General features: G+C 41.0%; 1 protein-coding gene across 10 annotated transcripts in view; it reads right to left on the bottom strand.

Moving 5' to 3' along the window:
* Window positions 1-14,932, bottom strand: part of KYAT3 (kynurenine aminotransferase 3) — a 93,500-nt gene extending 78,568 nt beyond the window's left edge. For 4 of the 10 annotated variants that reach the window (XM_078072787.1, XM_078072783.1, XM_078072789.1 and 1 more), the window contains exons 1-2: window positions 14,879-14,932; window positions 8,788-8,887 (exon numbers count right to left, since the gene is read on the bottom strand). In XM_078072787.1, coding sequence (XP_077928913.1) covers window positions 8,788-8,886 — 99 coding nt within the window. In that variant the 5' untranslated portion in view covers window position 8,887; window positions 14,879-14,932. The other 6 variants (XM_078072786.1, XM_078072785.1, XM_078072784.1 and 3 more) reach the window with 6 other exon arrangements.
* Window positions 14,933-16,428: the final 1,496 nt, after the last annotated feature.

The following is a 16,428-nucleotide window of genomic DNA, read 5'->3' as shown; positions in this document are numbered from 1 at the left end:
ACCGTGGCACAGAAACTGTTAGAAAACATGTTTCCCACTTGGGGTATACCTTCCATAATTTCTAGTGATCAAGGTACCCACTTCACTGGGAAAATCATACAAGTTTTAATAAAGGCCTTACAAACACCTCGGAATCATCACTGTCCCTATTACCCTCAATCATTGGCGAAGTCGAAAGAACTAATGGAATTTTCCAACCTAAAATCTCTAAGCTTACTGAAACTCCTGGACTCCCTTGGCCTAAGATGCTGCTGCTAGCTCTGTTGATAATTCACAATATCACCCTTGGGAAACATAAACTTATTCCATACCAGATGGTCACTGGTAGGCCAAAGTCTGCTCGCATGCAACTGTCTGCTGATCCCTTGCCAACAGGATCCCTTCTGCCCTCATGCCAGTATGACCAGCTACTGTAAGCTTTTAATGTCTAATGCTAAAGCCTACCATCAACAGGTTAAAGAAGCTTTCTCTGACCCCAGTTCAAAGGATCCTGTTGGTCAGTCTGGAGCCTGGTGATTGGGTATTTTGGAAGCATGATTGGGGGAAGGGGGGGAAAAAGCAGCTCTCAAGCCACATTGGAAAGGACCTTACCAAATGTTCCTGACCACTGATATTGCAAAACTAGAGGGCACTGAGCCTTGCATACACATCTCACAGCTAAAGACGGCCCCACCTGACCTCTGGTCCTGTACAGACGCTGGAGACCTCAAAGTCAAATCAAAAAGGGAAGACAAGTAGTTCACATCAAGGTGAACTGATTCTGCCCAAGATGCCAGATCAAGACTTCATACCTTAACATGAAATCTTTTTTTCTCCTCTTTCTTTCCTTTGGCATTCGCCTGGAAAGATAACACCTTCATGCGTCTCTCCCAGGCCATTGCTGGGGATGGTGGGGGGGTCACCTTTCAGATTGCTAGGTTTGTCATCAAAGATTCCAATCTGTCCATGATGCTAGAGACCCCCTGGTCCTCCCTGTGACTAATTTCTCTTCTTTTCCTAGTGTCACTGCAAACTACAACTGACTCCCCCAGAAGTCTCCCATTGATTTCAATGTTTACAGCCAGAACAACCTATGCCTTGTTTTTATCTTTCTTCAATTATGAGTGTACACACCCAATGAGACACAACTACTTATGTAAATCTTGGTACATCTGCACCCTCATGTTCTTGTGATCATCTAGCTTACATGTGCCCCCCCTCTCTAAGACATCTCACCAGCAACATCCATCTTTGCAGGGTATTTAGAACAACTCATTCTCTCAGGCTAGGAAATTTTCTTCTGGTGGGTGGTGAAAACCTAACTGACCCCAGGCTTGAGAGGGTGAATGCAATAATCCCTGTGAATGAATTCATTAATAGCACCACCTAAAGGGAATGGCTTGTGTGTCTTTGTCTGTGGCAGTTAGCATTCTCCTTGGGCCTATGAATGCCTAGTTGGCCCACAGTTGGGCAATGACTCTTAAGTTAATTGTACCTCCAGCTTTCCACAAGCAAACTAAGATATCTCATTGGTTGACTTCCCTGAATTTATACCATTGAGATAAAAAAGACCTACCAGGAGGCATTCAGGATTCAGGATTTGCTTCTTTTTGGGAGGGCCATGTTTTCCCAGTTAGGAGTTAATGAAAACAAGATGTGATCAGAAACCTCTCCCTCACTTTTGAAGAAAATGCAGAATCTGTTGCTAATGGCATTGGTGCCCAACAAAGATCCTGAGCCTCACTGGCAAAAATTGTCCTTGATAATAGAACAGCTCTTGATTATCTTTTAGCTGAACAAGGAGGTGTCTGTGATGAGGGAGCAGAAGGCTAGCTGAGGACAAAACAGAAGCTGACACCCTATCCCCCCCCCCAACATGGGATATATGTGACATTCCTCAGGCACTCCTGACTGCCCTAAAGGAAAAACAAATGGTTAACTGATAAAGATCACAGTCCTGCAGGACAGGAGTCTCCCTCAGTTTACAAATGTCCTAGTGATTTATAAGGAAGAAGCTTTCTTATCAATAACCTAACTTCCAGAGACCCGTAATTCAGTTTCCTGGAGCCTTAACATCACTCTCCCCTACATGAAATTGAGGGAGGCTGAGGCAGAAGGAAATGGGGTCTCCACCAAACCTAACATATATTCTAAAACTTCATCATCTGTGCTGAGGCCAACACCATCTGCTGGGTCTGGATTAGCATGTCTGGGAAGTTGAAACTAAATTACATGAGATCACAGAAGGAAATGACTCCTTCCATGGGGTCTTTCTTTGACTTATTTGATTTTGATTGGTTTGGGTCTTGGGACCATGGCTTTGAAGTGCACTCCAAACATTGGGAATTATCCTCCTTATAGTAATCATAATAATCTCCCTGATGTGTTGTATTCTCTCAAAAGCTTTAAATGCATGCATGTTTGCAGCTGCTAACCACCAAGCAAATGAGTGGACCATCTAAGGAATGAAGAAAATAACCAACTTAACGAATGTAAACTGAAAGTTGTGACCTGTGAATATCAAGAGGTTAAACAGGAATATCATAACCTATAGGTACCACACAAAGAAACAATGAAAACTGTGAATTTCAGAGTGGTAGTTGAGTGGTGCTAATGCCTTAATTTTTTTTTTTTAATTTTATTTTTATGTTATTTTAGTCACCATTCATTACATCATTAGTTTTTGATGTAGTGTTCCATGATTCATTGTTTGCGTATAACACCCAGTGCTCCATTCAATACGGACCCTCCTTAATATCCATCACCAGGCTAATCCATCCCCCCCACCCCCCTCCCCTCTAAAACCCTCAGTTTGTTTCTCAGAGTCCATAGTCTCTCATGGTTCATCTCCCCCTCCAATCTGCCCCCCCTTCATTTTTCCCTTCCTACTATCTTCTTTTAACATATAATGTATTATTTGTTTCAGAGGTACAGGTCTGTGATTCATCAGCCTTACACAATTCACAGTGCTCACCATAGCACATACCCTTCCCAATGTCTATCACCCAGCCACCCCATCCCTCCCACCCCCACCACTCCAACAACCCTCAGTTTGTTTCCTGAGATTAAGAATTCCTCATATCAGTGAGATCATATGATACTTGTCCTTCTCTGATTAACTTATTTCACTAAGCATAATACCCTCTAATTCCATCCACGTCGTTGCAAATGGCAAGATTTTGGGGGTTTTTTTGATGGCTGCATAATATTCCATTATATATACATACTACCTCTTCTTTATCCATTCATCTGTTGATGGACGCCTAAGCTCTTTCCATAGTTTGGCTACTGTGGACATTGCTGCTATAAACATTGTGGTGCATGTACCCCTTCAGATCACTACATTTGTATCTGTGGGGTAAATATCCAGTAGTGCAATTGCTGGGTAGTAGGGTAGTTCTATTTTCAACTTTTTGAGGACCCTCCATACTGTTTTCCAGAGTGGCTGCACCAGCTTGCATTCCCACCAACAGTGTAGGAGGGTTCCCCGTTCTCCACATCCTTGCCAACATCTGTCGTTTCCTGACTTGTTAATTTTAGCCATTCTGACTGGTGTGAGGTGGTATCTCATTGAGGTTTTGATTTGGATTTCCATGATGCCGAGTGATGTTGAGCACTCTTTCATGTGCCTGTTAGCCATTTGGATGTCTTCTTTGCAGAAATGTCTGTTCATGTCTTCTGCCCATTTCTTGATTGGATTAGTTATTCTTTGGGTGTTGAGTTTGATAGTTCTTTATAGATTTTGGATACTAGCCCTTTATCTGATATGTCATTTGCAAATATCTTCTCCCATTCTGTTGGATGTCTTTTGGTTTTGTTGACTGTTTCTTTTGCTGTGCAAAAGCTTTTTATCTTGATGAAGTCCCAATAGTTCATTTTTGCCCTTGCTTCCCTTGCCTTTGACGATGTTTCTAGGAAGAAGTTGCTGCGGCTGAGGTCGAAGAGGTTGCTGCCTGTGTTCTCCTTTAGGATGCTGATGGACTCCTGTCTCACACTGAGGTCTTTCAACCATTTTGAGTCTATTTTTGTGTGTGGTGTAAGGAAATGGTCCAGTTTCATTCTTCTGCATGTGGCTGTCCAATTTTCCCAACACCATTTGTTAAAGAGACTGTCTTTTTTCCTTTGGACATTCTTTCCTGCTTTGTCGAAGATTAGTTGATCATGGAGTTGAGGGTCCATTTCTGGGCTCTCTATTCTGTTCCACTGATTTATGTGTCTGTTTTTGTGCCACCATACTGTCTTGATGATGACAGCTTTGTAATAAAGCTTGAAGTCCGGAATTGTGATGCCACTAGCTTTGCTTTTCTTTTTCAACATTCCTCTGGCTATTTGGGGTCTTTTCTGGTTCCATACAAATTTTAGGATTATTTGTTCCACTTCTTTGAAAAAAGTTGATGGTATTTTGATAGGGATTACATTAAATGTGTAGAGTGCTCTAGGTAGCATTGACATTTCCACAATATTTGTTCTTCCAATCCATGAGCATTGGATTGGAACATAGTGGTTATGGGTCTGGTCAGGTTTTCTATTTTTCCATTTCTTTGTGTCTTCCTCAATTTCTTTCATGAGTATTCTATAGTTTTCTGAGTACAGGTTCTTTGCCTCTTTGGTTAGATTTATTCCCAGGTATCTTATGGTTTTGGGTGCAATTGTAAATGGGATCGACTCCTTAATTCCTCTTTCTTCTGTCTTGTTGTTGGTGTAAAGAAATGCAACTGATTTCTGTGCATTGATTTTATATCCTGCCACTTTACTGAATTGCTGTATGAGTTCTAGCAGTTTTGGAGTGGAGTCTTTTGGGTTTTCCACACAAAGTATCATATCATCTGCAAAGAGTGAGAGTTTGACTTCTTCTTTGCCGATTTGGATGCCTTCTATTTCTTTTTGTTGTCTGACTGTTGTGGCTAGGACTTCTAATACTATGTTGAATAGCAGTGGTGATAGTGGACATCCCTGTCGTGTTCCTATCCTTAGGGGGAAAGCTCTCAGTTTTTCCCCATTGAGAATGATATTCGCTGTGGGTTTTTCATAGATGGCTTTTATGATATTGAGGTATGTACCCTCTATCCCTACACTCTGAAGAGTTTTAATCAAGAAAGGATGCTGTTCTTTGTGAAATGCTTTTTCTGCATCTATTGAGAGGATCATATGGTTCTTGTTCTTTCTTTTATTAATGTATTGTATCACATTGATTGATTTGCAGATGTTGAACCAAACTTGCAGCCCAGGAATAAATCCCACTTGGTCACGGTAAATAATCCTTTTAATGTACTGTTGGATCCTATTGGCTAGTATTTTGGTGAGAATTTTTGCATCCATGTTCATCAGGGATATTGGTCTGTAATTCTCCTTTTTGATGGGGTCTTTGTCTGATTTTGGGATCAAGGTAATGCTAGTCTCATAAAATGAGTTTGGAAGTTTTCCTTCCATTTCTATTTTTTGGAACAGTTTCAGAAGAATAGGTATTAATTCTTCTTTAAATGTTTGGTAGAATTCCCCTGGGAAGCCACTTGGCCCTGGGCTGTTTGTTGGGAGATTTTTGATTACTGCTTCAATTTCCTTAGTGGTTATGGGTCTGGTCAGGTTTTCTATTTCTTCCTGGTTCAGTTTTGATAGTTTATACATCTCTAGGAATGCATCCATTTCTTCCAGGTTATCTAATTTGCTGGCATAGAGTTGCTCATAATATGTTCTTATAATTGTTCGTATTTCTTTGGTGTTGGTTGTGATCTCTCCTCTTTCATTCATGATTTTATTTGGGTCATTTCTCTTTTCTTTTTGGTAAGTCTGGCCAGGGGTTTATCAATCTTGTTAATTCTTTCAAAGAACCAGCTCCTAGTTTTGTTGATCTGTTCTACTGTTCTTTTGGTTTCTGCTCTGATCTTTATGATTTCTCTTCTCCTGCTGGGTTTAGGCTTTATTTGCTGTTTTTCTCCAGTTCCTTTAGGTGTAGGGTTAGGTTGTGTATTTGAGACCTTTCTTGTTTCTTGAGAAAGGCTTGTATTGCTATAAACTTTCTTCTTAGGACCGACTTTGCTGCATCCCAAAGATTTTGAATAGTTGTGTTTTCTTTTTATTTGTTTCCATGAATTTTTTAAATTCTTCTTTAATATCCTGGTTGACCCATTCATTCTTTAGTAGGATGCTCTTTAGCCTCCATGTATTTGAGTTCTCTCTGACTTTCGTCTTGTGATTGAGTTCTAGTCTCAAAGCATTGTGGTCCGAAAATATGCAGGGAATGATCCCAATCTTTTGGTACCGGTTGAGACCTGATTTGTGACCTAGGATGTGATCTATTCTGGAGAATGTTCCATGGGCACTAGAGAAGAATGTGTATTCTGTTGCTTTGGGATGGAAAGTTCTGAATATATCTGTGAAGTCCATTTGGTCCAGTGTGTCATTTAAAGCCTTTATTTCCTTGTTGATCTTTTGCTTAGATGATCTGTCCATTTCAGTGAGGGGGTGTTAAAGTCCCCCACTATTATTGTATTGTTGTTGATGTGTTTCTTTGCTTTTGTTATTAATTGGCTTCTCCCATGTTAGGAGCATAGATATTTACAATTGTTAAATCTTCTTGTTGGATAGACCCTTTAAGTAGGATATAGTGTCCTTCCTCATCTCTTATTATAGTCTTTGGTTTAAAATCTAATTTGTCTGATATAAGGATTGTCACCCCAGCTTTCTTTTGATGTCCATTAGCATGGTAAATGGTTTTCCATCCCCTCACTTTCAATCTGGAGGGTTCTTTGGGTCTAAAATGAGTCTCTTGCAGGCAGCACATTGATGGGTCTTGTTTTTTTATCCAATCTGATACCCTGTGTCTTTTGATTGGGGCATTTAGCCCATTTACATTCATGGTAACTATTGAAAGATATGAATTTAGTGCCATTGTATTGCCTGTAAGCTGTCTGTTACTTTATATTGTCTCTATTCCTTTCTGGTCTATGTTACTTTTAGGCTCTCTATTTGCTTAGAGGACCCATTTCAATATTTCTTATAGGGCTGGTTTGGTGCTTGCAAATTCTTTTAGTTTTTTTTTGTCCTGGAAGCTTTTTTATTTATTTATTTATTTATTTTTATTTATTTATTTATTTATTTATTTGACAGAGAGAGACATAGCGAGAGCAGGAACACAAGCAGGGGGAGTGGGAGAGGGAGAAGCAGGCTTCCCACGGAGCAGGGAGCCTGATGTGGGACTCGATCCCAGGACCCCGGGATCATGACCTGAGCCGAAGGCAGACACTTAACGACTGAGCCACCCAGGCGCCCCTGTCCTGGAAGCTTTTTATCTCTCCTTCAATTTTCAATGACAGCCTAGCTGGATATAGTATTCTTGTAATGCCTTAAATTTTGATCACATCTCTCAGTTACTTGGAGAATCAAGAATTGTTAAAAACAAAACCACAAGCCCAAAATGATGTCACTTAGACCAAATTCCCAAACTGGGGTTTAATATTTAATCTAATTGCACTTTCAACCTCTCCCAGAAATGTAGTTTTAACCAGTCAACCAGGAATTTTTCAATTAGTACCAAGAGTCTAGCACATGGGCCCCTCACATCCCCCAAAGAAAGATGAAGTAATCTGCATGCTAAGACCCCTTGCTTCCCTCCCACCCCCAAGGGAAAGCCACCTGGCCTGGAATTAATTACTTTCCTCTGCTAATTACTTTCTTTCCCCACCCTCTTTCTACAAAAACCTTCCATGTTGTACAATTCCCTGGGGCTCTTCTCTGCTCCTGGATGGGATGGGTGCCCTGTTCATGAGTCATTTAATAAAGCCAGTTAGATCTTCAAATTTTCTCAGTTGGGTTTTGTTTCTTTAACAGTATCATCTAGTACCCAATCCATATTCATATTTTTCTGATTGCCTTTAAAAATATCTTTTTTATGGGGGTGCCTGGGTGGCTCAGTCGGTTAAGAGCCTGACTCTTGATTTCAGCTCAGGTCATGCTCTCAGGGTCACAAGATGATGGAGCCCCAAGATGGGCTCCGTGCTCAGCGGGGAGTCTGCTTCCCCTTTCCCTCTCCCTCTGTCTCTCCTCCCTGCTCCTACATATATGCTCTTTCTCTCTCAAAAAATTTTAAAAATATATATATCTTTTTTACATTTCAGTTGATTGCATCAAGTTCCTAAACAAGGTCCACACATTGTATTTGGTGGATGAAGTACTCAAGCCTCTTTTCATCCTACAGCAGTCCTTCTGAAATTACCCTCTCCCACTTTTCTCCCATGCCACTGGCTTATTGAAGAAATTGGGTCAGTTATCTATCCTGTGGTTATGGCCCACATTTTGGATTTGTTTGCTTTTCCATGATTTCCTCAATCTGCCATATTTTTTATCAACTGGAAGTTACAGGGCCAGCACTGATAGTCACTATAATATCCTATCTTGAGTAAACAAGGCATGCCCTTCCTTGAGAGTGCTAGAGCTAGACAGGCATGAGTGTGGTATTTTGGTCATGCCACTTAAAAGCTGTGACCTTGGGCAAGTTACTACACCTACCTAAGCCTCCACTTTCTCACTTAGAAAGCAGGAATATAACAATTCATAACTTGAAAAGTTTTATAAAGATAAAATGAGATAATGAGTAGGCAATGCCCAGCCCTGTGTCTGATACACACACACACAAGCAGTAGCTCAGGGAATGTCAGCTCTAACAATGACAAAAGATACCTCCAGTTCACATAGCATAGAAATACTCATTCCAATAAAAGGCTTATAAAGTACCTGAAAAATTGTACCTTTTTTTTGACATAGCAGGATATGTACAATATTTATCTGTATAAGTGATTAAGCAATACCTACAGCAGAAGTAGGGAGTCCAAGGATTTTTGAAGAAGAAATTGTCTTCAGGAATTTTGCTCTACTGTCAAGGGAGCAGAGTCTCCTCTGGGCCAAAAACATGCTACAGAATAAAAAAAAAACTTTAAAAGGAAGAAAATATATGATACTTACATCACTATCAGACACTTGCAGCTATCTAATACACCATAAGCTTCTATAAAATATAAGTAAAAATTGCTGATAGCTGTTTTCTTTCTATATGTAATCTGTCATCACTAGAATCATTCTAATAGAATCCAAGTCTTAAAAAAATTTATGCATATGTCATTTTAAACTAGAGGTATGTAAGGATATTGTAAATTCAAAAAATAAGTCTCTAATTTGGTCAAGAGCACAAAATTACAATAAGTAAAAGTTTCATTTGTAGCAGCTATAAAAAACAGAATATTTCAATCTAGGACCTATTCAAATTTCTTGATTTTCTGGATAGTAGTCACTGGTAAAACAGCACAATTTTTGACAGTCAATTAAAGTGGTTACAAACAGAATTTAATAAGTTGTTTGAGAAGGATTATAGCAAGTCCTTGACAAACACAAAGAATATACGAATGAATCTTAGGCTATTTTCGTAGATGGTACTTTCCTCAACAATCCCATAGAGAGCTAGCAAGTTATTTCAATAGATTCCAGTTACATAACAGGCATGCATTCTGAATTACATCTCTACCTATAAGGAAAACTGTTATCAAAGAAATATGAAATTCTATTATTATACTGCCACTTACAAGTATAAGAAAACTAAGTTTTCTAAAAAAATCCAACTGTATAAGAAGAAACTTCTTGTAAGGTTTTACTCTGAGAATGTTGTAATGGATGGCACTTCCTCTATCTCTAGTAGTTAATTAAACTTTAGAAAAAGAGACATACTCTACGGATTCAAAGGAATCCACTGAAGCCAGCTAGCTATGAATCTTTTTAAGTTACCGAAATGTTAAGGCTACAGAAAGCTTTAAAGGTGAGAAATAATATATTGGATGTTTCTTAAAAAGTTAAATATAAAATCCTGACCCTGTCAACAAAATCTCAGCTTAAAATGACAGCCTCTTAGCCATTCTACACCACATCAGCTTATTTAAATTCTCTGCAAAGCACTTTTGTTGCTGTTGTTTGGTTGGTCACTCATTCACTCATTTGATGCTTCATGAGCAGGGACCTGGTGTGTTTAGTTTACCACTGCATTCGCTGGCACAGAGTAGACACTTGATAAATAAAAGTATTAAATGACTGAATAAATACATAAAATCACACTATAAATTAATGATTTAAGTGGACTATTTATGATGCCTCTTATGAAATATTGATTCTTTTTGTAAAGTAAATAATTACCCCTTATGTTGTAAGTCTTTCAAGTTGAAGAACAGGTTTTCTTAAAACAAGAAATGCCTATTCTCGTGTCATTACCTGTTCCATTCAGGAATAAAATATTAACTAGGTTAGGCAATAGGGATTGTTTTAAGGAAAGATATTACCAAACAACAGGAACAATATCAAAAAATCTTTATTGAGTATCATGGAGTTATTTGATTTAGGATAATATAGTTGTTGTTGTAATTCCCAGCAAATAAATGTCCATTTATTTAAGTTCAGCCTAATTTCTTAGGCATTTAAGTAAGTATAAGTAAAATGCTTTCTTACAAGCAGACAAATGAGAGAAACCTGTTCTATCTTCTTGAGATAAACTAGGTGAGAAAACAGCACTAGGAACCAGGATACCTCGATTCTAGTTTTATTCTGATATTTAAAAAAAGTTTTCTATCCTTGGACAAGTCACTGATTCTTGCTGAACCTCAGTTCCCTCATTTTTCAAAACAGATGAATACACGAACCCTTGATTTGAAGGTAAAGTCAGAAGGTGCTGGTAAGTCAATGACTGATCATGTGTGAGCTTAGACGCCAACTCTTAGGAGACTTCACTCCACACTGGGTGAACCATGCCCTCTGCCCACCAGGTCTCAGTGCCCATTCTCCTTAGGGAGTTAACACTAAATCCACCTGTTTTCATCTGGGAATCCCAACGCCTAAATCCCGCATCATCTCTAGCTACCTTCAACAGTATATTACCTCCATGATACAATGTACTCCCTGGCAAGTGACCCAGTTCTTCATTTCTCTTCCACCTTCCATACCTTCCACTGTGTCTTTTGGAACAGATGGACCAAAATCAGCAAATTCCAACGTATCTTTACGTTCTCAGAGTGTCTTCCTTGCTTTAACGCAAATCTTACTGTTCCGTGAAGATACCATTTCTATGTTCCTCAGTGCTGGCTTTTGTTCTTATATGCTGCACCTAAGTCTTTCCTGTTGTCCATTTTACCACTGCCAGACTATTAGTTCCCTCATCTGCCTCACTAATGTTATCTCCTGGCCTGCTGATAACTTCCTGTCATTGTTAAAGATTTTGTCATTAGGCATACAGTTTTCTACTCAATGCAAAGTACTGTGATCATCCCAGATAATTTCAATGGCTTCAGAGATGATCCTCCCAACAGCTGACAACCCCATGTCCATTGGTCTTCTGCTCCATTCCACCATAGTCACTTTCCTATCATTATATCCTGACCCTGCACCTTGCCATTACCTCAATCTGGTCTAATTCCAAAAGAACTAATTGAAACATTCTGCTCTTTGACCATAAACTACCATCCCTTTCAATTAATTATTCTGTTCTTCAATATTATCAAGATCTCTAGGAGGCTTCCTCTCCTTTTCCCAATCAGCCTTCCCTTTCCTTTATTTTCCAATTTAGATACCAGCTCCACCACTTTGATAATGTTCTTGACAATGTCCTACCCACCTTGTCTGTCCTTTCACCTGTTTGCAGCACTCTAGCACTGGATGAACTCTGGAACAGAGTCTGGTTTTCTCAAGCTGTGGAATGCTGGGGAAAGTCACACAGGATATGTTTGGTTTCACCATAAATTCATGGTCATTAATCTCAAATTGAATCCCAACACTCTCCAGCATTTATACTATATTTTACAGGGGAATGATGGCAGAATATGCCACCCCAAAATATCCCACTTTAGAATAAGAATTATTTTGAGCTAAAGGCACTTGAGAAACAGCAAATGCAAGAAGAGCAATCTGATTCCTCTCTTTCTTTCTGAAAACAGGAGACAGAAATTCCCATGTGAAAGGTGCTCTCCCTGCACAGGAGAAAAGAATCATTCTTACACGGGAAGTTGAAGCTGAGAGAATTCTGTAAACACAGACCTTGTTAAAAATAATTCTTACCTTCCTTTAGCCTCCCCAAATATTTTGGTTACTTTTCCACAATTGCCTCTCCATGTTCAACCTAGTATAAAAGCATTTGTTTTTGCCACTTCTTCGGGTCTTCATTTTCTTATGAGGACTCCTGTGTCACGTAGAACTTACATTAAATGTGTGTGCTCTTTTCCTGTTATCTGCCTTATGGCAGTTTAATTCTCAGGCCCAGCTGGAAAACTTCAAAGGACAGGCCATACTTCTCTCCCATAGTCCAGAATGATTATTTTAATTTTTCCCACACTCCTCTAACCCAAAAGCTCTTTAATCTAAGTAGATGACCTTGTTTCCTATCACACTGAAAACAGAAGCTATCAGATTAACCATTTCAATTTACCCGAATTGAAAATACCAAACCCCCCAAATCCTTTTATTCTTCCTTTCTATTATAATAAAGAAAGTGACCCTCCCACAAAAGGATAATTCTTCCTCCCATGACTAAGATCTCATTCACTCCCTTGCTCACATCTCTTCTGGTTAAAAAACAATAAATACAAAATATAAACAAAAACTAAAACTCCTGACGCCTCCCTGTTGCTCATTTCCTCTTCAAATCAAAACTTTCCTGTTACTTTCTCTTGAGAGCAAAGGTTTTATTTATTTATTTATTTATTTATTTATTTTTTAGGATTTTATTTATTTATTTGAGAGAGAGAATGAGACAGAGAGAGAGAACATGAGAGGGGGGAGGATCAGAGGGAGAAGCAGACTCCCTGCTGAGCAGGGAGTCCGATGCGGGACTCGATCCCGAGACTCCAGGATCATGACCTGAGCCGAAGGCAGTCGCTTAACCAACTGAGCCACCCAGGCGCCCCGAGAGCAAAGGTTTTAAAAAGTTATGTCTCAGTTGTCTTCTTTTCCTCAATCTATGCTCTCCAACCTGGTGCAATCTGACTTTTGTACCCATTACTCCACAGAGGTGGCTCTTGCTCAAGTCAGTTTTGACCTTCATATTGTTAAGTCCAGTGAACATCTGGCAATTCTCTCACTCTCCTTGAGCTCTCTGCAGTTTTAGATACTGCTGGTCAAGCCATCTCTCCCCAGAAACACCATGTTCCCTTGGCTTTTGACATACTACAATCCCTCCCTTCCCTCCTACCACTCCTCCAATCCGCCATTAAATGATGGAATTTCTCAATACCCACATCCAGACTCTCTTCTCACTCATTAATCTCTCACTAAGTAATCTGATTGTGGGAGGAATTGTGGGGGCATCAGTGAAAAAAAAGGCTCCAAAGAAATCTAAGTAGGCTGACATACAGATTCTGAACCTCCGAGACTATTTTTCTTCTGTGCTTTACATAAACACATTTTGACCAGAACTTTCTAAAGCAATTAACGTTCCATACATATATTCACAAATAATAAAAATAGATTAACAAATTTGGATGTCATTGAAAAGTTGGAGAAAATCCAAATATATATGGCTTTTAATTCTACACAATATTTTCATTGCTTTTTTTCTAGTTTCTCCTTAAAAACAATGTTCTATGAAGAAAACCAGGCAATTGTGAATCAAGGTGATCTGGTAAACCCGATTATGGCATATTGTAAATAACGTCACCTCCATATTCAAATACGCATGATCAATAGAAAATTAAAGTTATTTCTTATCATTGGAGTAAACTATTTAAAATGAAAATACAGAAGGTATGTGCAGCAGAAGCTGAGATGGCTGGTGCACTGTTGGGGGGGCAGAATCCACAGCTACAATGTAAGCAAAGCGGTCAAAATGAATTGTATCAAGTTTGAAACTCGGGCGTTAAACCCAAATGATCAATTTAGATAGAACCACTTTGCATGTGCGGAGGAGAGGTAGGAAGAGATTTAGGTAATTTGACAAAGTTCAGAACGTTTAGGTTAACCGCAAGCTCAAGGAACGGTAAGGTGAGAGACTGCAAAAGAGGCTGATGCTAATCAACGCACAGCCCACGCTGTTAAGTTTGAACAAAGGTTATTTCTCCTTTATTCACTCCCTGCCTTTCCACTTCTAGAATGTTTGTAAGGTTCGCCGGTGCAACAGATGGCATCTAGAAGGTGCCCAGGTACTGGGGAAGTACAGCGGGAATAATAAGCCTCAAAGTCCTGTCATTGGAGCAAGAATGGAAAAAATCAGCCATCGTTAGCCCGAGCTAAAGGAGAGAGGATTCTGAAACCGCTGAAAAGCCGTTCTGTGAAAATGGGTTCGTGGAATATAAATGTGCCCAGCGTAAGAAGTGGGGCTGCCTGGTTTCCATGAGAAGGAATGAGGTTTCGGCCCAGCACGAGGTGACACTTTCGGCACCGCTGGCGGCCGCTGTGGAAGTGAGCGAGCACTTTAATTCTCGCCTCAGGCGGCGGAAGGGAACGGGGGTGTCGCCTCCATAAAGCGGCAGATTGGGCTGTTTTGCTCTTTTTAACGACACACTTCAGATTCCACACCTCACTTACACGGCAGGAGAACAGCCTTCGTTTCCTTTCTTATTGGGAATCCCGGTTATGGATGAACTGGAGTCGGTGTTTCCACAATGCCAGAGTTGTCAAATCAAGAGCAAAAGGGGGCACAAAGCCTTTTTTGGACGACCGGGGGTGCAGGGGCCGCACGCCGCGAGGCCAGCCACCTCCCCAGGGGAAACGTAATTCCAGCGCGGACGCCGGCTCCCGAGCGCGAGTCCGAGTGCTGAAGGAGATCCAGCCCGGCTCCCGGTGTCGCCAGGCGCGCCGCTCCGGCGGCCTCCCTCCCTCCCGGCCTCGCTCCACACGACTCCGCGCGCCGGGCCCCGGAGCGCCCACCGGGCGCCGCACTCACCTCCAGCGCGCGACAGCCTCGCCTCCCCGCGCTCCGGGCGCGCCTGCGCTCCTGGGCCGGTGGGGAGGGACTCGGACGTGGAGGCGGAGCCTGGGCGCGGCTGGGCGCCGGTCGGGATGCAGAACGCGCATTGGCTGAGGCGTCGGCCGCGAGCGCGGACTGGTTGGCGCGGGATGCGGGGTGGAGCGGCTGGGAGTAAGGGCATCGCAGGCTGCCCTGGGTAGGTGGAGGTGCGGGGCCGCGTTCGGTCCGCAGGAGAGAGGCAGGTCTGGGCCACGGGATGGGACGGGGAGAGGACCTGGAGATGGCCAGGGGTTGGGGATGAAGATTAGGCCCAGGGCCCTAATTAGATGTGTGTCCTTGATTTGGGTTGGGGTGGGTTATAGGACAAGGACTGATTTGGAAGAAAGGGCACACTGGGGCACTGCACTTAGGCCAGGGAAGAGTTGTAGATAGAATAATGTTGGAGGGTGCCTGAGAGAAGGCGAGCCTAAAGAGAATGTGAAAAGGGATTTGTAGATGTATTCATCGCCTGTGATGGGGGTGAGAGAAAAAAAAGCAGGAATTTACATTTCTGAATAGAAAAAAAGAGAGTTTGATTAGAGAACTGAGAAGGAAAGGGGGTGTGACACTGGAGGAAAATACACGACATCTTAAAAGTGAAGAAAAGATCGCCAAAGAGAAAAGGACACCACCTGTCCGTTAGGGGAGGTGGTGGAAAGCACAGTTTTGTTAAGAATCAAATTTCACAATTAGATTTTCTTCCTCTCCTATTTTAAGAAGATGAGAAGATAGATGAAGTGAGAGTGGCAGTAGCATTGTTACTCAGGCCTAGAGGAAAGAACAAAGACAATCTGTGGTTGAAGGAATATACTCTTCAACTAGGTACAAGGAGGTTTAGGAGACAATTAGGTGACTGGAGAAATTACTGGATGCAACAGAGACGCTAGCCCTAAATTGTGAACTATTGTGAAGGCCATTCAGTTGTCAATATTTTCCAGCAATTTGTCAATACTCTCCCTATTTGCTGGAGAATACTGGTAGTCCAGAACACCACCAAGAACACACCTGTAGTCAGAAAATTGGTTATATTACTCATTGCAATGAGGGAGAACACACACCTTGGGGAACCATGGGGTCATTTCAATAACAGGGCGTTAGAAATGACTTATTATAAAATTTGGGCATGTATTAGATGATGTGGGGGGAGGATTCAAGGAAAGGGAGAGTCATTCTGTTTTGGGCGCTGTCAGGAAGTAGAGGCAACTGTAATATGAGGTACATTATGACATTTTATGTAGAAGGAGGGAGGAAAATTGCAAGGCTAAATCCGTAATTGGTAAAGAGGCAACAATTTTACTAGATGGGAGAGGAGGAAATTTAGTATCTTTGCAGTTTTCACAATGACCTTGTTTTTAAATCTGTGCTTAGGCAAGGTTATTAAGTGATCTTGTCTGTTGTCTCACTTCATCATGACCACAGTGTGATTTTGTCTCATGTTGGTGTTCTGTCAGATTGTTATATTCTATAGGGGAACACCGCAGCCAGTG

This window comes from Halichoerus grypus, chromosome 5, assembly GCF_964656455.1.
Source record: "Halichoerus grypus chromosome 5, mHalGry1.hap1.1, whole genome shotgun sequence".
NCBI lineage: Eukaryota > Metazoa > Chordata > Mammalia > Carnivora > Phocidae > Halichoerus > Halichoerus grypus.
Note: the sequence above shows the minus strand (reverse complement) of the source record. Positions and strands in the feature narration are given on the sequence as shown.